The sequence below is a fragment of the Mastomys coucha genome, unplaced genomic scaffold (genome assembly GCF_008632895.1).
Source record: "Mastomys coucha isolate ucsf_1 unplaced genomic scaffold, UCSF_Mcou_1 pScaffold13, whole genome shotgun sequence".
NCBI classification, from domain to species: Eukaryota; Metazoa; Chordata; class Mammalia; order Rodentia; family Muridae; genus Mastomys; species Mastomys coucha.
Window position 1 is genome coordinate 19,047,182 of NW_022196895.1, and position 22,917 is coordinate 19,070,098.

Genomic DNA, 22,917 nt, shown 5'->3' on the forward strand with positions numbered 1-22,917 from the left:
AGGTAAAGGCAAAGCCTCTTCTGACTGAGCTTCCATTACCTTAATCTTCCTTACATTATTAAATTTACTATTCCCTACTTAATGAATATGGACTAATCAATACCAGGTTTCCAAACAATAGGGTTTTTATACTACAAAGTGTGAAACACATTTAAGATTAAATACCCAAGAAGATATAGTAGTCAAGATACACACAACAGTCATAAGGTGTTTAATATATTATTGAAAAAGGAAGATGAAGTATAGACATGGCATTTTCTCATCAACAAATTCCTTTCCTACCAATGTGAATATCAAATTCAGAATTAATTTACTGGCTGGTTCTGGTCTCCTATATAGCATGATCTTAGATCTCCACAGTAGAGGAGAGTTTGAATGCTTAATATTGAGTTTCAGTGGAAATTATAAATACCAAACTCTTCTGGATTGTATTTACAAAAATTCTATGCTTTTGAACTAAGCATGGTGGTAGATAGCTGTAGTCTGAGCAATCTGAGGAGAATTTAAAAATTTAAGGCCAACTTGGGCTGCATAGTGAGACCTTGCTACTATGTGCTCATATGACATGCTATGTATTAAATTATGTCTTTAAATATGCTGGTTTTAAGAATGAATGGGATGATAGTCTCCAGATCCATCCATTTCCCTATGAATTTCATGAATTCATTGTTTTTAACAGCTGAGTAGTACTCCATTGTGTAAATTCTTAAGGAAATTAAGATCTGGAGGATATCATCCTGAGTGAGGTGACCCAATCACACATGGTATGCACTCTCTGACAAGTGGATATTAGCCCAGAAGATCAGAATACACAAATTACAATCCACAAACCACAAGAAACTCAAGAAGAAGGAAAACCAAAGTATAGATACTTCTATCCTTCTTAGGAAGAGGAACAAAATACCCATGGAAGGAGTTGGCAGAGACAAAATATGGAGCAGAGACTAAAGGAAGGACAGTCCAGAGACTGGATTGCACCTGGGAATCCTTTCCATATGCAATCACCAAATCCAGACACTATTGTAGATGCCAGCAAGTGCTGGCTGACAGGAGCCTGATATAGCTGTCTCCTGAGAGGCTCTGCCAGTGCCCACCTAGTACAGAAGTAGAGGCTCAGAGCCATCCATTGGACTGGGCACAGGGTCCCCAATGAAGGAGCTAAAGAAAGGACCCAAGGGGTTGAAGGGGTTTGCAGCCCTATAGGATGAACTAACTAGTACCTTGCAGAGCTCCCAGGGACTAAACCACCAATCAGATAGTACAGTGGGACTCAGGGCTCCAGCTGCATATGTATCAGAGGATGGCCTAGTTGGTCATCAATGGAAGGAGAGGCCTTTGGTCCTGTGAAGGCTTTATGCCCCAGTGTAGGGGAATGCCGGGGCTAGGAAGTGGGAGAGGGTAGATTGGTGAGCAGGGAGAGGGGGAGGGAATAGGGTTTTTTTTTTCTGAGGAGAAACTGGGAAAGGGGATATCATTGGAAACGTAAATAAACAAAGTATCTAAAAAGAAAGAATGAATGGGAATGAAACCCAGGTCCTCTGCAAGAGTGGTAAGCACTCTTACCTGAGATTTCAACATTTCCCCCATTGCCTTGATTACTTGGACTTCAGTTCAGTTTTGAATCTAAACTCACCTTTAAAAAAATCTTTATTATTAATTATTATTATTATTTATTTTTTTTACACTCCAGATTTTATTTCCCTCCTGGTCCATACATCCTACCCAACCCCTGTCTCCAAGACGATGTTCCCCAGTCTGGGTTCAGTCAGAGAAGATACATGTAACCCTCCAAGAGACTAAAGTCATCTTTTTAAGGTAATAACCTATAAACAGGACCCCTACTGATATAATGACAACACAACCTAGAGTTCAGAGACCGTTGTGCAAGAGAGACCAAGACTTAAGTACCAGGATGCTGTTTGTTAGATTGTGTCTCTAGATAAGACAGGGGAAGTTGCACCCATAAAATCACCATCAAGTCATGTCGATACCAGCTGGTATGGCAGTATAGAGAGGGACAATTCCACAAGGTGAGAGAGAGGTGTGCGTATTAGCAATGTTAAATGAACTTAACAGATTATATATATATATATTATATATATATATATGTGTGTGTGTGTGTATGTCAGAACATAAGAGTAATAATGGAAGGAGAGGTCATGGCTTTGAGAGTGAGTAGGAAGAGACACAAGAGTTAGAGAGTGGAGAGAAAGAGGTGAGAACAATCTAAATATAGTACTCACATTTGACGGTTTAAAATACTTTAAGTTAAAATTTTTAAACTTATTAAAAATTTAATTTCAAAATATGAATCAGGATCCTCATGCATGAGTATATGAGCAGCAAAAACTGGTCATTGTGTGATTTTTACTTCTTAGAAAAAAGAGGAGAAGAAGATAGGAGGAGTGAAGAGGGACAGGTAAATCTTAGAGAAGTTGGGGGGGATGGGAGTCAGTATGACCAAAACACATCTCATGAAATGATTAATAAAATAGTGAATAAAACAGCAGTTCTACCTGTGCTACAGCACTGATAGCTTCAGTAGCAAAATCCAGCTGATGAATTTGAACCTAGTATGTAATTCACCTCAAAATGCTGAAATCTCATGTAATGCACGTACAAAGTTGAACAGACAGCATGAAAGTCAGCAAAGGAAGACATGGGTTTCTCTTCTCTCTTGTAAGCTTCCTTACTATATGTTAGGTTGACCAAATTATTCACATTTTTTGAGCTTCACCAGTAAACCAGTAACAAATATTGCTTCCTTTCTTTGTTAGTCTAAGAACTGAGGTTGTGTGTGTTTATTATATATGTGCATGCTATCTCTGTGTGTACATGTATAGATCATAAAGCAATGATTGTTACATGCAATTTGGAGGCTAGGAAACCTCAAGGTCTGCAGCCTACAGTCTAGATCCTCAGCAAAGCCAGTTGCGAAGCTGCGGCCTGACGAGTGACAGAGATGACGATGTACCATTCAGCTGCAGACATGCAGGCTCGGGCTCTATGAGAACTAAGGTTCAAGTCTGAGTTCTGAGGCCGGGAAGCTCCTACACTGTAGTTCAGTTGCTGAGGTTTTGTCTTTTACTGTCTTATTGTAAAGCTAAGTGAGGACCCCCAAGACTTGGAGTCTGAAAGTAACCCCAGTGACCCTGTCCCCAAGATAATTTTGATTGGTAAACAAATTTGATGTCAACAGCCAACAGCTGGGCAGAAGAGACATAGGTGAGGTTTAGGTTTTGTAGGCTTGGGGTTGGAGGAGGACCCTGAAGGGAAGAAGAAGGTGCAGGAGAAGAGGAAAAAGAAGCTGCCATGGTTTAAGTGTCAAGAAATCTTGGTTCTGAGGGTGGCCCAATTGGAGTTAAGAACAGCCCAGATGGAACATAGTAAATAGTACATAATAACTCAGGGTTAACTGATAGGAAAGTAGATTCTAACAGCATGGAGAGAAGGCAGCTGCCCAGCTACTGTGGTGCTTAAGGCTTATTGTAAATATAAAGGCTGAGTGGGTTTTTATCCAGGAACTCAATGAACAAGGTAGAGTAGAAGCCCCAGGTCTGGATTTAAATATTTCTACAACATCAGTCAGTCTCAGGCAGGAGAAGGTCTCTCCTTCCAACTGCTTGGCTCTGTTTGAGTGAGGTCTTCAACTTGTGGGATGATCCTCACACCATAACTAGGTAGTGAAATGTCTGGATACCCTATGGCCAAATCAAATGATAAAAACATGCTAACAGTTACATTTAAAATTTTATTAAAGAGTTCACCTCTAAAGGGCTAGTAGTCCTAGTCCCCTTTAAATTTTTGAGATAATTATCTAATTTATTATAAACATAAAGTATGGAAGGAGTTGTATTCCTTCTATGTAATTAATAGCAATATGAATAATTTTAAATTTTGGTTTACCAGTGTTTCTCAACCTGTAGGTCATGACCACATAGGGTTAGCATATTCAATATCCTACATATAAGATATTTGCATTATTATTCAGCAAAATTACAGGTATGAAGTAGCAATAAAATAATTTATGTTTGGGGTGGTCACCACAACCTGAGGAACTGTATTAAAGGGTTGGAGAATTAGGAAGGATGAGAACCACTGCTATGTACTAAACACACATACTTACCCCTTAGTGATTAGATTTGATAGTTCTACAATGATTTATAAACTTAGATAAACTATAACCAACACAGATATGCTGGGAAAGAATGAGGTAAGATACATGTTAATTATTGAGGCTAGAGTCCTCTAGAATTGAAATTATTGGCAGTCAAATTGGTAATTAATAACTATGTTATAATTGTACAGTAATATTAAAAGTATTGCTGTATTGGAAAATACTTTAGTAAAAATTTCTCAAGGTATGGTAGTACTATATATTTGAATTACTGCCTGATTTTGTTGTTGAATTGTGTATATATGCATATGTCTCTGTATGAGTATGTACATATGAGTGCAAGCACTTGTGGAGGCTGGAAGAGGGTATGATTCCTGACACTGGAGTTACAGGGAATTGTGAGACACTTCATGTGGGTCCTAAGAACCAACTATCAGTCCTCTGCAAGAGCAGTATGAACTCTGAAGGACTCAAACATTGACCCAACCCTCACTGGCTATTTTATAACATAAAATTACATTTGTTTTTATCTTACCACTTTACCAATATTCACATCACCATTAATAATGTGTGTGGGAAAACTCTGCTAATTAAAGTCGAAGTCCACCATGACCAGATAGCCTCTAGGCTAGGAGCAATGTGGTAGACTCCTTTCTTTAGTGGGTCTTCTCCTTCTCTGACCTTGTCTGGGGAATTCTAAGCCCCCATACTCACTTCTACCTGAGGAATGTCATGTAGCCTGGATTCCTTTATAGGACCAATTTCTTCTCCCCTGAAGACACCTGTTTAGCTAACATCTGAGATTCCTGAAATGCTTCCCCATGCTAATGAGGCATTCCAGGTACTCTAAGCTACCAGCCTGGATGTCCCAATCCTCAGTTTCCCCAAACTTTATAAGCCTTCAATAACCCTAAGTAAAGTTGATATGCCTACTGATTGTGGGTCCTAGTGTGGTTTATTCAACATATGTATTCACAGAGCTTCCAAACCTTCTGTTCCAGGTCTCTGCAACCACTGCCCTTGTGGACTGTACTGGCAGATACATAAAAGTTGGGAGACCCACAAATGTGTGGTTACATAGGACACAATCATTTTTATTCAAGTGGTTTCAATCATTGTCAAAATGCACTAAAAGGTAGGATCCTCTGAGTTTTTATATTCATGTTATATACGTATAGGACAAAGTAACATGAATTTTTTAGTGTGACCCATCCATCTTTACAACCTTCAGAAATAATTTTATATTTTACTTTTTGCCAAGGGAGACTGTGTTCGTAAATCACAGTTTGAGGTAATACTGAAACAATACATAGGGCATGTGGCTTCGGTCACTGTAACTCTGGTTGCCTTGGAAGTGGAGGTGAAGCAGGCAGCTACTTCTGGAGTATTTTTGTTGTTGCTGTTCTTTTCGGATTCAAATGATTTAGGTTTAGAAGGAAAAGCCTGACATTAGCTTTATGAAAGAGGAGAGCATGGGAGTCTAGTGCATAGATTATCATGAATCATCAAACTGAAATGAAGGCCAGTGAGCTTGGCTTTCCTGTACACTCAAAAAAGAAGATTCCTTGTCTATCTACAATTATCAAAAACTAAGAGAGAAACAGGAATCATGCAGAGTAGGGTACGTGTGCTGAATAAGCTTCTCATTATTTGTATGTTTGTGATGGAAGCGTGTGTGGAGGTCTGAGGACAACATTAGGTGTGGGTAACTTGCCTTCTGTCTTGTTTGAGACAGGGTGTCTTATGGATGCTATGCATTCAAGGCTAATTTTCCCATAAGCTTTCTGGGATTTTCCTTCCTCTCTATTTTGTTGTAGGAATGCTGGGATTTCACATGCACTACACACTTAGCCATCTTCCCCGCCCTGAGCAGCCCCTTTACCCTATTTAACAATATGGCTCAGGAGTAAACGGTCAAAATTTATGACACATAAAATTTTAAGAAGAGGTTTTTTTGGAGCTAGAGTATGTATGCTTGTCTTTTCTCCCTGATTGCTTTATCAAATATTCACTTTCCTTCATCAAACATCAAGAGACTTGAAAGTGAAGCAGAATTATTTGTACAGACCTATACAAAGCATTTCCCTGCATTAGAGTGGATGGATCTCCATTCAGATTAATGTCCTTTCCCCAGTTTTTCTCCTTTGTTATTAAATGGCTAGAAAGCCAGTTAATATTTTATAAGAAATGGAAACATCATGGGAGTAAATCCTAGTGGAACGGGGTATTGGAAGAGATGTAGGTCACAGAGGAGGAGACTATTGCAAAGTAATAACATGTGACTGCTGTGAACATAAACATAGGATGAGCTGCCACACCCTTTGGACAAACTTTATTCATGACTGTGATTTTTAGAACAAGGTTTTTATAATATATAACCATCCTTGTAATTGTCTTATTTAGTATAACATAGGCACAGGATTCCATGAGCTTTATATTCATCTTACATATGTATGGGACAAATAAAGGACAATAAAGAATACTGTACTTCTAGACTTTTAAAAAAGACTTCATTTATTTTATGTCTATGAATGTTTTGCCTGTATATGCATGTACATGCCTGGTGCCCGTAGAGGTCAGAAGGCAGCATTGAATCAGCTGGAACTGAGATTACGAAAGGTTGTGAGTCCTCATGTGGGTGCAAGTGATGGAGCCTGGATCCTCTACAATAGCAACAAGTGTTCTTTGCTACTGATCCATCTCTCCAGCTTATCACACATTTAATTTTGTGACTGGTTCTGAGTTTGAGTGAGTGGCCCACACAAGTAGGAGAGCAAACTTTCTAGAGTAGGAAGATTTCAAGTACAGGCACATGTTTCCACCAGTTCTGGTCACTGTGCACAGAGAGATAGAGGGGTTTCAGGATAGCCTTCCATTCACCAGTTAAGAGTCAATTTACAATTACCATGTGACTTGAATGAAAAAAGGAAAAAGAACATCTGCATGGAAAAACTTTAACAGGAGAGAAAAATAAGGCACTAGTGTTCGGCCATCTTGGGGTGATTCACAAAGACAAAGACCTCTAGTGAGAGGAAGTTAGTGGCCTCCTGCCTGCAACGGGATGTCTACCTGTATCCAAGTTAGGAGTGGAGGATATGAAAGATCAAGCATCCTACAGAGTATTGACTCGTAGAATACTAGAGCATGCTGAACTCTCCCCTCCATCCCCTCAGAGCTTCTCTTGGAGTGCCCGTGGTGAAGTTAAACTGATTTGTACAAATAGGTCCCCAGAGGATGTGTCAACATTCAAAGGTCACTGTGCAAGGAAAGCAACCCACACCAAACTTAATGATCTCATGTCACCCAAAGAGCCTTTCTATAGTTCAACAGCAGGCTCAAGAAAGCAGCTCCAGAGTGCTGGGCCGGGGAGGGCAGTCTTCTTTCATCTCTTTCCTGCAATGCATGCCACAGAATTCTCAAGGCGACATTAAGAGCCCATAAAACATATTTTATTGTACAGTAGTAGAGATCAGGCTCCGAGGGAAGAGCCTGCTCAGCCTTGAACTATAAACCCAATTACACAAGCTGGATAGCCAAGGAAAGCCTAGGTCTCTCACCTCACCTGTCAAAATCCGACCCAGGGATCTCTGACCTATAGGAACTCAGTAAAAGCCATGAGAACTCATTGCTAATTTGAAAGATGCTTCATGGACTCTGCAGAAAATCCATATAATTTCTTTGATTTTTCTAGCAAATTACTAGCATCATGTTCGGTCATTAAAATTATAGATAAGCATCATCTCTCCAAATCCCTAGCTGCCTCAATACAAAAGTGTCTGAATAATTCACTGACTCAACTAAATTCCAAGTTATTATATTACTCCAGAAGGGAAAGTTGGAAAGGGAGTGGAATTGACTGAAGTGCCAAGAGTGTGGTTAGGAGGCTGGAGAGATGGCTCAGTGGTTAAGAGCACTGACTGCTCTTCCAGAGGTCCTGAGTTCAAGTCCCAGCAAACACCTATAATGGGAGGGATCTGATATCCTCTTGTGTGTGTCTGAAGACACTGACAATCCACTCAAATATAAAAATAAGTGAATCTTTAAAAAGAAGAAGGAGGAGGAGGAGGAGGAAAAGGAGGAAGAGAAGAAGAAGCCTGGTTCAGTCTCAAATACTGAGTCAGACATCCTACAGATAAACAGTAAATCAAATTTGGTCACTGCTGAATTTTCCTAATTTCTCTTTTGTATTTAGTTTTCTAATTTTGATTTTTAAACACCTATGTTACATTAGGAATTAGCTCTACTTAGAGTCACAATGAGCTAGAGCCAGATTTCATTCTTTCTTTAATCTGTCTGGATGGGGTGTGTGCATTTGTTAGGATAGGTCCATGTATGCTGGTCCATATGTACACGTTTCTGCAGACTTGTGTATGTAAGGTTGTTTTCCCTTGAAAACATATTTTCTTGAAGCAAGGTCTATAACTAAACAAGATGTTCATAGAATGGCAAGCATGCTTACCCAGTGAGTTTCAGGGACCCTCCTACCTCTGTCTACTCTTCCACCAGAACTGGGGTTCCAGACATGCACCATGGAGTTTTGGGCATCTGCACTCACATACTTGTGCTTGCACAAGCAGGCATCTTACCTATTGAGCCATCTTCCCAGGGTCCAAAATGGAGTTTTTATGGTGTCTTATAGACCAAACAAGAGAGTGCTACATAAGCCATCAAAGACAAATTGTCTGTGGTTATCAATGCAGGAAAAAAGGTTTCCACAACAATAGAACCACTCAGTGTCAACCTAAGCCTAGGAACCCTGTAACAGTTACACTGTCCTCTGTGTGGTACACGTTCTCTACACTGGCTTCCTATCAGCTTTGGTTACTGGACAATTGAAATGGACTCTGTTATGGTGGATGATCTAAAGTTTAAAATGTATTTTGATTAGTGCATTTCAATTTAATAGCCACCATGGCAAGTGCCTGTCATATTGGATCCCATAGATCTAGATAAAACTATATTTGAAAGAAAGAAAATCTAATGAGGTTACAACCTGAGTAGGTTAGAGCAGGAAAATGCTCTAATTAAAACATCAAAAGAACATATTAGAGAAATGAGCTTACTAAATGTAGCCAGTTAAATGGGGGTGAAGGACACAACTGTGTGCTAGGACAATATAGACAGAAAGAGCAGGACAGTGGTAGAAGGATACCTGAAACTCATTGGTCAACCATTCTTGCCAAGTCCATGATCTTGTTTTGTTAAAGACCTTGCCTCAAAAAAAATGTGAAGAGCAGTTGAAGGAAAAACACCAGAAGCCAATCTTACATACACAAGTACCTGCAGGCCCCTCTATGACACTAAAGATTTTCTTAAAAAAGCAAAATAAATAAAATAACAAGATAAAAATATAAAAATGGGGGGCTAGAGTGATGCCTCATTACTCAAGAGCACTAGCTACTCTTCCAGAAGACCAGGGTTTCGCTGTCAGTTCCTACATGGTGGCTCCCAACCACTGTATCTTCAGTTCCACATGACCCACTTTTGGCCTTCATGGAAACCAAGATTACTTTGGGTATTCAGACATACATGCAGAGCAAATACTCATAAACACAATAAGTAAATAAAATTAATATGTGAGTGTAAGTGTGTAAATACTGATGCAACGAGTTGAATCTTTGTCATTTTTGCCTATGTTTTTGAGGTGTGGTCTCTCACTGAGCCTGCAGTTCTCTGTTGCTGATTGAACATCCCAGCAGTGAGCCCCAGGAATCCCCTTATCTCTGCTTTCCTAGTGCTGGGGCTACAGGCATTCTGGTGTTTGATGTGAATGCTGAGTCTTCAAACTCAGATCTTCATGCTTGCCCAATATACTTTTACTCATTGAACTACTTCCCCTGCTTAAAAAGAAAATTATTATGCTTTGGCAACTCTTCCAGAAGTTCTCTGAGTAATAATAACCTCAGACTCCCAATTACACGGACTCCAATTTGATCAGATAAGCCAGCCTTTTCATATAACATGTTATCATGAACATCTTCCCATTATGTAAAAAGCCTACCAGCTCACTGTGGGGGATTATGTAGCTTTTGTGAATCACTTTCAGACACCACTCTATAAAGTCATTATCTATAGAGCTTTTTGTGATAGATTTCATGCAGTTCTCACACAGCAAGAATATTCAGCTGCTGTGGAGCAAGAGGTGAGGGTCCCTCCCCATCCATCGACATTACTTTTTACATGTGACTGCCAAACTATCATGATTTATTAAAACTATAAGGTAAAGCCAAGTGAGCACCTCCTAGGTCCCTGAATGGTTAAAGTAGTCATTTCACGCCCTGAACCATAGGCTTAAAAGCCAGTACTATTGTAAGGTAGAACTCACACATTTCAAAATATTTCTGCCCAATATTTGAAGTGGAATGTTTCTCTTCCTTCAGTATTATAATCTTCAGAGTACTGAAAAAAAAGGGGTCAGGAATTAAGAAGATATTGTCAGAGTAGGGCACATGGCTCAGTTAGTAAAATGATTGCCTTACAGCATGAGGTCTGAGTTAGATCCCCAGAACATACTGCCAGGTATGGTAGACTATGAATATAATCTAAGCCCTTGTACAGTAGGCACAGCTGAATCCCTGGGGTTTGATAGTCACCAAGTCCAGTCTACTTTCGACTTGGTGAGTTGCAGGCCAATGTGAAAACTGTGATTTAAAAAACAAAAAGGTGGATAGCACCTGTGGCTGTTTGAATGAGAAGTCCCCATATCCTTTGGCATTTGAATACTTGGTCTACAGATGGCGGCACTATTGTGTGGGTTTATTAGGTATAGTCTTGTTGGAGGTGGTATGATACTGGGGTCAACTTGAGGCTTCAAAATCTATGCACCATTCCTAGTTCATTTTTCCTCCTTGCAGTTTTAAGGTATGTTTATCAGCTTCCTTCCCCAGCTACCATGCTTGCCTGCTGCCATGCTTTCTATCTCAATAGTGGTGGACTCCTATCCCCCTGGAACTGTAAGCCCAAAAAAAACATCCATCTGTTACGGTGTTTTGTCACAGCAACAGAAAAGTAACTAATTCCAAACCTAGAGAATGGCACCTTAGTGTGTCCTCTGTTCTCCATGTTCAAATGTTCACCTATACCTAATAAACACCAATACATACTACGCACACCTACACATACAAAAAGAAAAGAACAAGGAAAAAAAAAAGTAGTCCCAAGAGGCACAATGTCTCACTGGGAAAATCTTTTTACATAGGTATTCCTGATGTGTATCTCCATTTAGTACCCACTGAGTCCAAATAGGAACCATCTTCTTTATTGACCCTAGCCATATGGAAGCCAGGGACAAGTCATCCTACGCATCTTCAAGCTATGTTTATTCTTCATGAAAAATGTGCAAAGCAACTGGGTAGAGATGCAATAAATCTTTAAGGTGCATTATGGGAACGTACAGGAAGAAAACTGAGCTGGGAAGTGACTGGGGAAGTAGCAGAGGTGATTCGAGGAGTCTAACAGGGCACACGTGAGTCAGGAGCAGGCGGGGTTACTTGTATCCCAAACAGGCATGTCTTATAGAACATATGAGGAGGAAGAAGTCATGTCTGCATGAATAACTTAAGGTTTCTTGGGATGGCTAGACCCTACTATCTGGTCAAAAAATTGGGTATAAAATCAGAGGCTCATCGGCAAAGATTAGAATGCAGACATTGCAGAAGAAATAGTAACAGTTAATGAGCTTCACCTTGAGCCGCGTGTAGTACCAGACGCTTAAAGGACAAAGAGAAGAGGAGGGAAGGGAAATTAAACTGCAGCATGGAAAAAAAATAGGTAAAAATGTAAAACTAAATTCTAGAAAGGCAGGAGGCAAAGAATGCTACAAGGACCCATGGTGATGTGAGCAGCTGTCATGGGTGTCAAGGCCATGGACACCTCAAGCTTTGATCGTTAGTGGTATTCAGATATGCCCATGAAATCCAAGGAAAATAAATGTTAAAAACCATCTTAGCATCGATAATTGGTTACGTTAGGGACAACCTAATCTAGCAATTATGGTAGGTGAGAACTTGTTTTAGTGAACTGAGGAAAACTGTTGGTGAGGTGTTTAGCGGGTGGGTGAATGGAAAGGCTCCTTTGAATATTTTCCATAAAAAAAATAGAATGGCTGTAATGGGTGAGGGGTTAAGGTGCTAGATTCAAAAGGTGCACATAAGAAAGGAGACTTCAGTCTTATATGACTACCTTGACCAGCTCTAGTTAGGCCTATGGTCAAGGGTACCTGTCCTAGATCCAGTGACAGGCTTTGACCAAGAGAATATTTTAAAATGGAAATCTCATAAATTCATGTCACAACAAAAGAAGGAAGATACCGAATGCAGAGATTCGGGCAGGGTAGAAATCACCATACAAATGTTAGTTATTAAGGCTCATTATTACCACAATTTGATTCTGTTAGACTTTGGTCTGTAAATCAGCCTACTTTATATCAGAGTTGAAAAAGAGAATGAAAAGTCTGCACCCCATGGAGTGTGTGGAGAGGAAATAGCCAAAAACAAATGATGCCTTTTGCACATAATTTCAGCTTCGGGGTCCAATGGGGAACTGCAGAGAACCACAATAGCCTTCTGTAGATGATGCGATGTGAGCTTTCTGACACAATGTCCCATGTCAACGAAAGGGATAATGACAGGAGACAGGCTGCTTCTTGCTTCTTTCATTTGCTTAATTTGAATACATTCTTTATACAAATTGTAACTGCTGTCATTTTGATAATACTCCAATTTGAAAATCTGGATTGTTGGGTGCAGGCCGTTGCCAGCTCTAAACAAATGGTGGGTTGGCTACTGGAAGCTTTGAAGGGCACTCTGGCACTGGGCACAGACAGGCCCTCTCCCTCCTATGAAGTCTCCAATGTAGGACAGATTTCCCAGTTGCCATCATATTCAAAATGAAACAGGAGTTTATAAAACTCTACTAAAAACCATACAGACCTACACGTTGATGAATCCACTGCGCTCTCCCACCCTTCCATTTTGTTTTCTTTTGACTCATTCTTTTGCCTTTTGCTGTCTCTTGTGCTGGATCAAACTCAGGGAATCGTGTATGCTAAGCACATGGTCTACCACAGACTTGCATCTCCAGCCTTGTTTGCTTTCAGGTAAACTACGCACACCTGGCATCCAAAATATACCAATGATTGACTCTGTACCTCTTTAATGTTGACATCAGAAACTCTATTTAATAATAATAGTTGCAACTAAACCAGTGCTTGGGTACTTGATATGTAAGTGACGTTACTCAGAGGAGTGGAATCATGGGCTAGATGGAGTCTGTGCTTTCTCAGACAGCACATCTATTTAGGGGAATATAGTGTTCAATGAGCTAGTTAAGCAGTAAAAGAAGGTAAGATGGAAAGTGCTTTGACATTTAAGTAAAAACAAAGACTGTCTTAAAATCATTTATTTTGTTATTTCAGTTGGGGGACACAGTGTTTCCACAGAGTCTAGAGGGGAGCATTGGGTGCCCTGGAATAGAAATGACAAGCAGTTGCGGGCTGCCTGATGTGGGTAGCTGGGAACTGAAACCAGGTCTCGTCTCCCAAACCACAAAAGTCATCTCTTATTTATATGTTTTGAGCTACACATTTCTTAAGATAAGCAGGCTCTGTCTTATTGAATCTGTTTTTGTTAAACTTACATTCATTTAAACAGAGAAAACCCAAAAATATCTTATATTAACAATAAAGGGAGTCAAAATACCTCCTTTTTACAAATACATGCTTGCATTCTTTTTGGACATAGGGACATCTGCAGGGTTCATGTGACTTACAACATGATTTCAGACAGTTCTAGAAACATCTTTTGTCCTTCAGTCCATATTACCTTTTTTTTTTCTGCCAGCTTGCAGAATATTCTAGTTTCTCCAGCTAATTGTGTGAATTCTGAATGTTGTCACCTGGCTTAGAAAGTAAGATGTACCCTTAATCTAACCCTTAGTCTAGATTAAGGTGATCTCCACAAATACCTGTTGCTCTCCACACTTTACAAATGCACATAGCCCCAAACCAAGAATTCTCAAATTTCAACTGCCGGAGTTATCCACCAGCTATGATGTTGGCATCTAATTCTCTGCTAATTTTCTGCGATGTTCTTTTCAACTCTCAAGTTTGTGCATATGCATATAGCTTCTTTCTCCATAACTCCAAATATGTTATAGAAGAAATAACAGATAATAAGGTCAGGATAGATTAGATTCATCTAACTAGACTCTTTCTTTGAGTCCCCAAACAAATGAAATCAATCTAGCAGTCTTTCTGTACTTGGGGAAAAAAAAAATGAATAAAACCTAGACAGGTGTAAACAACACCAGTGTAAAAAAAATTCTAGATTCTTGGAGAATGAAAAGATATTCTGAGTCCTTTTATTGATTAGAGTTAATATTTCCACTTGCTGCCACCATTAGTGGGTGCCGAAGTCGTCCTACTCTGGAGCAGTTCTCTGTCGTGTAAGTGTAAAGGGGCTGGTTGCCCAGGTTACTTATTAAGCTGTTTTATTATTGTTAAACTAGGTCCCAAGGCCTAGCTCAAAGGCCTAGCTCATTTTCAGAATGTTGCAAGCTGTAGTAGGTTAACCAGTAGGTTGACCCTACTGTGCTTTGTCAGCAGCAGTCTGCAGTCCGCAAGGCGTGGGAGTTATTTTTTTATGATGTCTTTAAGTGACCTTCATCCTATCATACAAAAATGTAAGAATATATGTGCTTAGTGGTCTCAAATCTACATGCCACTAATTGCCTATGCCTCCTTCTTATTTTTAGACTTCAGAAAGCAAACATGAAGGGACGGTATACAACATGAAACTTGAGGCGCAAAACCCTGATGGCTGAGAAACAAAATTAGGCGCTCTTCCCAGCCCACTCTCCTCCCAGACTTCGTAAGGTCCGTCCTCCCCTCGGATGCTTTGGCTGACATAAGTGCCCGGCGGAAACATTTTCCGTAAAATGTCTGAGAGAAGCTGGTAGGGGGAGATTGCTGATAAAGGATTCCCCAGCTCCTTTCAGCCTCTGTCTTCATGACAGTGAAGGATTAGGGGGCTGGGCGGGTCAAAGGATATCAAACTAAGTACATCTCAATATAATATTATCACATTCACCTTTAAACTATAAACATGCATTCCCACTAAGTATGCAGCTGCATATTTGGCATCTATTCTAGAACTCGGACATGGCTTTTGAGCATCACCAACAGCTGAGGGATGGAAACCAAACCAAAGACAAACATCATAGTACCGGATGGATTATGAAGTCTAGGAGGAGAGTGGGCAGGTCAGAGTCCAGGTTCTGCTCTTCTGTCAGTCATGTCTTGAGACCCTTAATTAAAAAATAAGAGGCCTCTAAAAAGAAAAGTAAGAGGCCTCACATTTTCTAGTTGTATGGCCCTACAAAACTATTTGCCCATTTAGGAGAATTCTGGTTGTATGGGAATAGAGGCCAGGCAACTTCATTTGTTTTAGTTTCACAGGTCATTCACATACTGGAGTGTTGTTCAGTTCTATTTATTTTAATTTGTACCATTAACAGAATCCAAGTTATCATTTTCTCTTGCAGATATTAGATATAGAAATAACTAATATTTGGCATAGTCAACATTGAGAGAAGAAACATTAGTAAAGATAAAAAAAATGTTTTAAATGATAAAAGTAGCAGTGGCAAGCCATCGAGAAGATACACAAAGTGTTTGTAGACACAGAACAGGATTACGCTCAGCCTTTATCAGACCTCTCTCCCTCCCCCCTCTCTCTTTTCTCTCTCTTTGCCATGAACAGTGGTGAATGCCGAGACCCATGGCTGCAGGGATACAAAGAAAAAGAGATGGTTGAGGACTCAGCCCCAAATGTGCCATTCCCACCACCCCATATGTCTTAGAGAGCATTGTCCTGGAAAGGTAGAAAGACTGAAAATTGAAACTGGGGTTCTGTGAATGTTAACCTTCACTGGACTAACTGTTTTGCCCACCCTACCTTCTTTTTATTTTATTAATTGTGTAATATGAAGTTAGGTGTATTACCTATTAAATTTTAAAGGAATTATGTATTGGTTTATTTTTGCAGTACAAATAAGTAATAATTTTCAATTTGTCATTTGTCTTTATACTTATGGGTATTTTTATCATATAAAAAAGATAGTACAACATTAATTTATTCATACCTTTATGTATAATTAAGGAATATGTATTTTTACAATCTAGATATAGTAACTTGTCTATATATATACATTTTTTAAGATACAAATGATTCTATGGCAAGCATTTAAATATCTGATTCATTTGAGATGTTGTGACATATAAACTCTAGGAAACTCAAGCTGGCTCTAGGCATCGATCACTGTGAACAGAGCATTACTGATCCTAACCTATTGGCTGGGGAGGCATGATGGCTTCTGATTTGTTTCCGTTCATGTTTCCTTTTTTATTAGATATTTTCTTTGTTTACATTTCAAATGTTTTCCCCTTTCCTGCTTTCCCCTCTGAAATACCTCCTTTCCCTCCCCCTTCCTTCTGCTCACCAACCCACCCTCTCCCACTTCCTGGCCCTGGCATTCCCCTACACTGGGGCGTAGAACCTTCACAGGACCAAGGGCCTCTCCTCCCACTGATGACCAACTAGGGCATTCTCTGCTACATATGCAGCTGGGGTCATGAGTCCCACCATGTGTACTCTTCGGTTGGTGGTTTAGTCCCTGGGAGCTCTGAGGGTACTGGTTAGTTCATATTGTTGTTTGTCCTAAGGGGCTGCAAACCCTTCAGCTCCTTGGGTCCTTTCTCTAGCTCCTTCATTGGGGACCCTGTGCTCAGTCAAATGGATGGCTTTGAGCATCCACTTCTGCATGTGTCAGGCACTGGCAGAGCCTCTGTATATCCCATAAAGTTCCCATTGCCTGAAATTCTCCAGCTTTCAAACTCCCTTGAACATTAAGAAACCACAGCATCATTCTTGATAAACCATTGACAAATCACTCTTACAACATCAGAGGCAGAATGAATCACTACTTGGGAGAAAGAATTGCTTCTATTCTACCTGAAATCTCTTTCTAATATAAAATAGCAATCATTCAATTGTATCATATTGCTGCTGCTCACAGAAGCTGTGGCAACAGAGGGAGCTATCCAGGTGGGTAGGCAAACACTGTGTTTTCAAATAGCCTTGTTCTAACCCCCACTGTCACTGGCTCATACTTATAACACTTTAACCATTTTCTTCTTTCAGGTTTAGAAAATTTACCAGCCCCAAATGAATGCACACCATGCATGCTGTGATAAGGACTCACCGCTACTGGAAGTGTCATCCAGGCTTAGCAGCCCTCCTAGCCCTCGGTAACTATGGTAACTGTAGGTCCCATTGCCATTGATGTACAATACCTCCTGGGAGCCTGGAACAGTAGACGTTGAGTAGGTAGCCTGGGCTGCCTCAGGCTTGCACTGTTTGTCAGCAGGAGTACCTTCATCCTGCAACGAGACAGCATTCCATCATTGTGACATCTCTGCACTGCTTCTTTTTGTGAACTCTCAATGCCAGCCACATAGTTGCTCTGGCTAAGAAAATTCCATATGGTGAACATTAAGATCATGTGCATATTTTCTTCAGCTTTGGTAAAAGCTAATAAGTAAACAAATAAATACATAAATACATAAATAATAAAGAGTGAAAGAGCAAGGCAACCATGTGGACAGGCTGTACATTTTTAAAAATGACAACTTCCAACTAAGATTAAGAATGATAGAGAGTCCTTCAAAACCACTAAGAGACGACAGTCACCTAAAGGACCATTGACAAGTGAGTGGACAGAGAAAACAAGGGACAAATAGACACTGGGATTTTGTTTACCCTTGAAACAGGAACCCCTCATGTGTGCTATAAAACTGATGAAGCCTAAGGACACTTGGTAAGTGAGGCTGCATGGTTTCATTTATAAGAGGCAACTGAGAACTGAAAGACGCAATGGTGAAGGACAAGGCTGGCCCCAAGTCTGTGGAGTCAGGCTAGGGCCGCAGGGTTTCATTGTGTAGATAAGTGGGGGCATGGACCGAGGATCTGTGGTTAATAGTTCTCTCCTGTGAAAATGTGACTGAGAGGGGGAAGGTGGCTTTTAGTAAATAGAAAACAAGCAAGCAATAAACAGACTGAAATTACACAGAGAGTGATAACAGTGAGAGACAAGAAAACAACTTGACAGACTTTGAGTTTCTTAGTTTGCACGGTCTCTGCTTCCCTCCTGATCCCTCCTTGCATTTCTTCCTTTTTCCCTTACTGTTTCTTCCATTCCTCCCTTCTCCTTTTACTTTATGTTTAAAACATCAGAAAATTGTACTGTGCATTAACTCTATGCTAAGTTTGTTGACAGCGTTACAGGAGCCTGAAGAACCTTAACGCACACCCAGGTCTTTTAGATGTATTTATACAGCCACCATTGTCCAGGAAACTACCTTTACCCCACCGAAAAATGATGTAAGGGAATTAAAAATTAAGTATATAATAAATGCTATATTTTAATAACAAAATAGATTACGTTTCTCTTTAGCTATAAGTTCATGAAGTCTAAAATATATATGTCACAGATAATTTAATTCTCCTGGCTTTTTATGATTTCTATATTTCTTCTGACTTCATCCTTCCCTTCACCTTTCCCTGTCGGGGATGACCTTCTGTACGCAAGGCAAGGCTTTTACCACCAAGCCATATCCCTAGCCTTTCTTCATTTCAACAAGAAATATTTCTAGAAACATATTTTTAATAACTTTTAGGAGTGAGTTTTTTTATTACCAGCAGTGTTTTGCATGATGCCAAATTAGAATAAAACAGACCATGTATTTGCCAGGTTTACCCCTAGATCATACAGAAGGGGAAGCTTGGGAAAAGATTGTTCTGCAGTCCAGCCACGTGTTATACTGATAGTCTCATCATTTACATGATGAAAACTTGGCAGGATTTTGTTGTTAGGGTGATGTGCTTAGCTCAAAATGGCTCTGTTACATGCAGACATGGATGGGGACACATGATCATCTTTATTTCCAGTGAGTTTATAAAAGAGAACCTGAAACTTAATAACTTTCCAATCTAAATGGTACCATAATACCAATGACTTACATTCAATGTAAAATAAGAAGAGAAAATGGAAAAGAAAATAACGTATAACATAAAATTTAAATTTTGATGTAATTAAAGTATCAAATGTCTGATGTTTCTGAAACTTGTCTAATGCAAACATGAGCTGACCTAACTCAGTGTACAATTAGAATGCTGGGTTGCAAATTCAAAGCTTGCCATTTGAACCACAAGAACCCGTGGGAGAGCATATGGCCTTTATAACATTTTCCTGGGAGAATTTGCTCATCATGTCAAGCAAAGACCAAGACTGAATCAGTGTCTCCTGCTGCTGCCAGCTCTACTCTTCTGACGCTCCAGTTGGCTGTACTAGTTTACTAATTTTATTGTATTGCCAGCGAAGAAGCACCCAAAAAAGATGGGTTTCAGACGCTATAAAAAAGAATATGGGGTCATGAGACCTACTCTTAACTGAGACTTTTAAATATATTACTATTTGCTTTAACGAAAATACTATATTTTTGTTTTGTACTTACAATGAATTTATGTATCACTCATAATAAGTGAGCTGAAATAATCTGGGACATTGAAGATGGTTATTTCTAGAAATCTGCTGCTGTTGGGCATGTAGGTCATAACAAGTATGTCTCAGGTAATCAGGCTAATCAGGCAGTGATGTTGTGAGGACGAGTTGTTAATAAATCAATGTTAGTAGAATACAAACAGCTTCCATGGGGGCAGCTGGATTTGATGGAGAGGATTGAAATAAGTTAGATCCTGGTGTATCTCAGACTTGATTCATCAGTCTCTTCAGTTGAACAGTCTCCTGTGTAACTGTGCCAACATGTCTGTGTGTACACAGGTTCTATCTATATACCATCCAGAGGATTTAAAAGAAAATGTCTTAAAAATGTCTTAAAATCTGAAACTGAGTGATAACACTTTGATTTTGTGAAGGACAATTTAATCATTTCAGATTTAGAATTTTTAAAAAACCCCTTCAAATATTGGACATTCAGCCAATATTCTATGCAAGTATTTAAAAAAAAAAAAAAACAAATCCTGTAAAGTCAGATCAACTCTGGTCCCAGGCAGTTAGATTACACATACTCAACCTGTTTATGTTAATTCTTCCATAATAACATATAGCACCTTAGCGTGAGCTTATTACAGCCCACCAAATGAAGAATAGATGTTCACATGCTGAGATAGTTGGTGGTTGAATTCCCCCAAAGGCCCATGAGTCAGAAACTTGGTCCGTTTGGTGAGGTTACTAGGAACAGATGCAAGCTTTAGGAGTGCCTAACGAGTGGCAGGTCCTAAAGTCTCACTGGGGACAGATCTCCCTCAAGACTGTGGCTATCCCAGGCACCCTTGCTACTCTTGCTTCATAGCTCAGGATGTAAATGAGTTGGCTCTGCCCTGTTATCTCAGCTCTCACACTCCAACTAATCTGGTCATAAACCCAAAGAAAGCAGCATAAGGACTTGATATCAGGGTGACATCTCCCAAAGTATGAGGTAAACAAACTTATAATTACCCCTGGGGTTTCGTTATAGTAACACAAAGCTAGTGATACAATCAGATTAACTTTTCAAGCATACACCTATTTCCTATAGAAGTATTATTATTTTTTAAACTAGTCTCTATGGAATCTGTATGGTTTTTAGGGAAAACACCTGAGAGTCTCACTGAAGTTAGGAGCTATGGTATGGGGGCATGTGCCACATCCTTTCTCTGTAGCCAGATTAATGGATCTGCATAATTTCACTCTGAACTCACCAAATAACTACATCCAAAGTGTTATGGAAATGACTCAGCTATAAAATACTCCCCCTGTAGAGACAAATCTCTTGAAATCTCAAAAGACAACAGAATGTTCTCTTTTCTTGGGGTGCTTGTGAAGGGCTAGTTTCAGTTCTACCAGGCTTCTAGTTTTACTAAAGTGGCACTCTTCTGAGGTACTCAGGTCCTGTTTGAAAGTGAGAGGAAGATGCTCTCACCAAAGAACGTCTTGTTATGCAAAAGAGGAGACATTATTACTGCAGTGCTTTCTTATGTATTTTTTGCATGGTAGAAATAATTTGGGTTATTAAGTGTACTATTTTAAAATTTGACTCTTTCTTTATTAACTGTTGTTCCAAACTGCTGTAGTTGCACTGGGAAGGAAGATAATTAATTCAATTAATAATCAAAACCCACTTTGTAGGGATTATTTGTATTCAAACAAAGATTTTCATTATTAATGTTTTGACAGTCCACTATACATAGAGAAATAAAACACACAAGTCTGCCAATAAAATATGTTCTGCAGTGTCTTTTAGACAGAAGTTTAATGAGTGTTAATTCATGTTTTTTGTCTTGAATGATGATCATTTTCAAAGAGAGATTATTTTAATGACATTAAGAGGTGCATATGCCCTGAAGTCACATTTTACCTTTGTCATCAACTTCCAGTAATTAATATTTTAATAATGAGTGCTCAACATTTTCATAACTAATAGTTCACCCCCCCCAGAGTACCTATGAAAGTTGTTTTCAAAAAGGGCCATTTTAATATGCTTCAAAGCTTCATATCTACACAAATACATTTAATTAACAAGAAAAATAACTGACCTTTTAATTAAAAATATTTCAAAATTTATAATGCATTAAAATAAGGATCAACAATTGAATGACTATAAGCAATGGACTAGACAATACACACACACATCACATATCGTACACCACATACACACACACACACACACACACACACATACACACACAAAATTTCTTTGATAAGAATATTCAACAGAATAAAGAAGTATTTTTGTTTGCTTTTATAACTAGACTCTGGCCCATCCTTTTATATCTTCCTCCCTACCTTCAAGATGTACATTTGCATCTCATGTATAAACGGGCTTTTACATGAAGGCAAGCCTTCGATGAGGTAGCAGAGGGGACCTTACTTTTTCTGTTTTACCCCTGGAAACTGAGGTCTGCAGTCGTAGTTGTTGTCTGGTTCCCTGATGGACCACACAGAGTCCTAAGTTCCTCGGGCACATAAGGAAATTGTCACTCAAAACTGTTCACAGACAAATTCTCTCTCTAACTGAAAGTTAATTTATTCCCCTTAAGGGACACCAGTAGTTTTGCTTTCTTGCTACAGAACAATAAAAATGTAGACCCAATGCAGGTTTCAATTTGCCCCAGTTTTCTGTAAACTGATTGCAGATCTCCACTGTCCTTACATGTTCTCTGTAGTTTATATGATAGAACATTTTTATTTAAGATACATATTTTTTAAATCCCCTCCTTACTTTATGAGTGCAAATGGGAAGCGAGTGCAGTGCAGTCCATGTACAAACCGCTGAAAACATCTCTATCTTCTAAAAGCTTCTCTACCTCATTTGAGAGCATTCTAGAAATAAGTAAATTGCTAAGAGTTTCTGGGGATGTTGAGGGAGGATCAGAGAGAACCAGAGCTCTCTTGAAAATGCTCTTCAACCAACAAGAAACCATCTGCCCTGTAAGTGCCTAACCATTTTGGGAGGTAATGGGAGCAGACATTTGATGACTGTATTCCCACACTTAGATTTCTGGCATATACTCAGCGGGGGTCCCATATTACATTATCTACTTGAGGGCTATAAATAGTTAAGATGTCAACAGTTCAAAAATTCTCCACAAGACACAGACAAACACAACTAAAAGCCCCATATTTATTGATTCCAGGTCATGCAATAATAAACTTTGATTGTATTTATCTCTAATTTAAGAAAA

General features: G+C 39.3%; 1 protein-coding gene and 1 long non-coding RNA gene across 13 annotated transcripts in view; one reads left to right on the forward strand and one right to left on the reverse strand.

Annotated features, from left to right (window-relative positions):
• Nol4 (nucleolar protein 4) overlaps positions 1 to 22,917 on the reverse strand; it is a 322,425-nt gene that overhangs the window by 10,190 nt on the left and 289,318 nt on the right. For all 10 annotated transcript variants that reach the window (XM_031365083.1, XM_031365084.1, XM_031365092.1 and 7 more), the window contains one exon: positions 17,378 to 17,555. In XM_031365083.1, the coding sequence (XP_031220943.1) occupies positions 17,378 to 17,555 (178 nt within the window). The remainder of the gene's footprint in view (positions 1 to 17,377; positions 17,556 to 22,917) is intronic.
• LOC116086908 lies at positions 1,709 to 17,768 on the forward strand. 3 transcript variants are annotated; one of them, XR_004117185.1, is made up of 4 exons: positions 1,709 to 1,815; positions 5,119 to 5,252; positions 14,870 to 14,990; positions 17,317 to 17,768. It is a non-coding gene; the product is annotated as an uncharacterized LOC116086908 (long non-coding RNA). The 3 variants fall into 3 exon arrangements; XR_004117186.1 differs by lacking the exon at positions 1,709 to 1,815 and adding an exon at positions 2,915 to 3,225; XR_004117184.1 differs by lacking the exon at positions 1,709 to 1,815 and adding an exon at positions 2,915 to 3,074.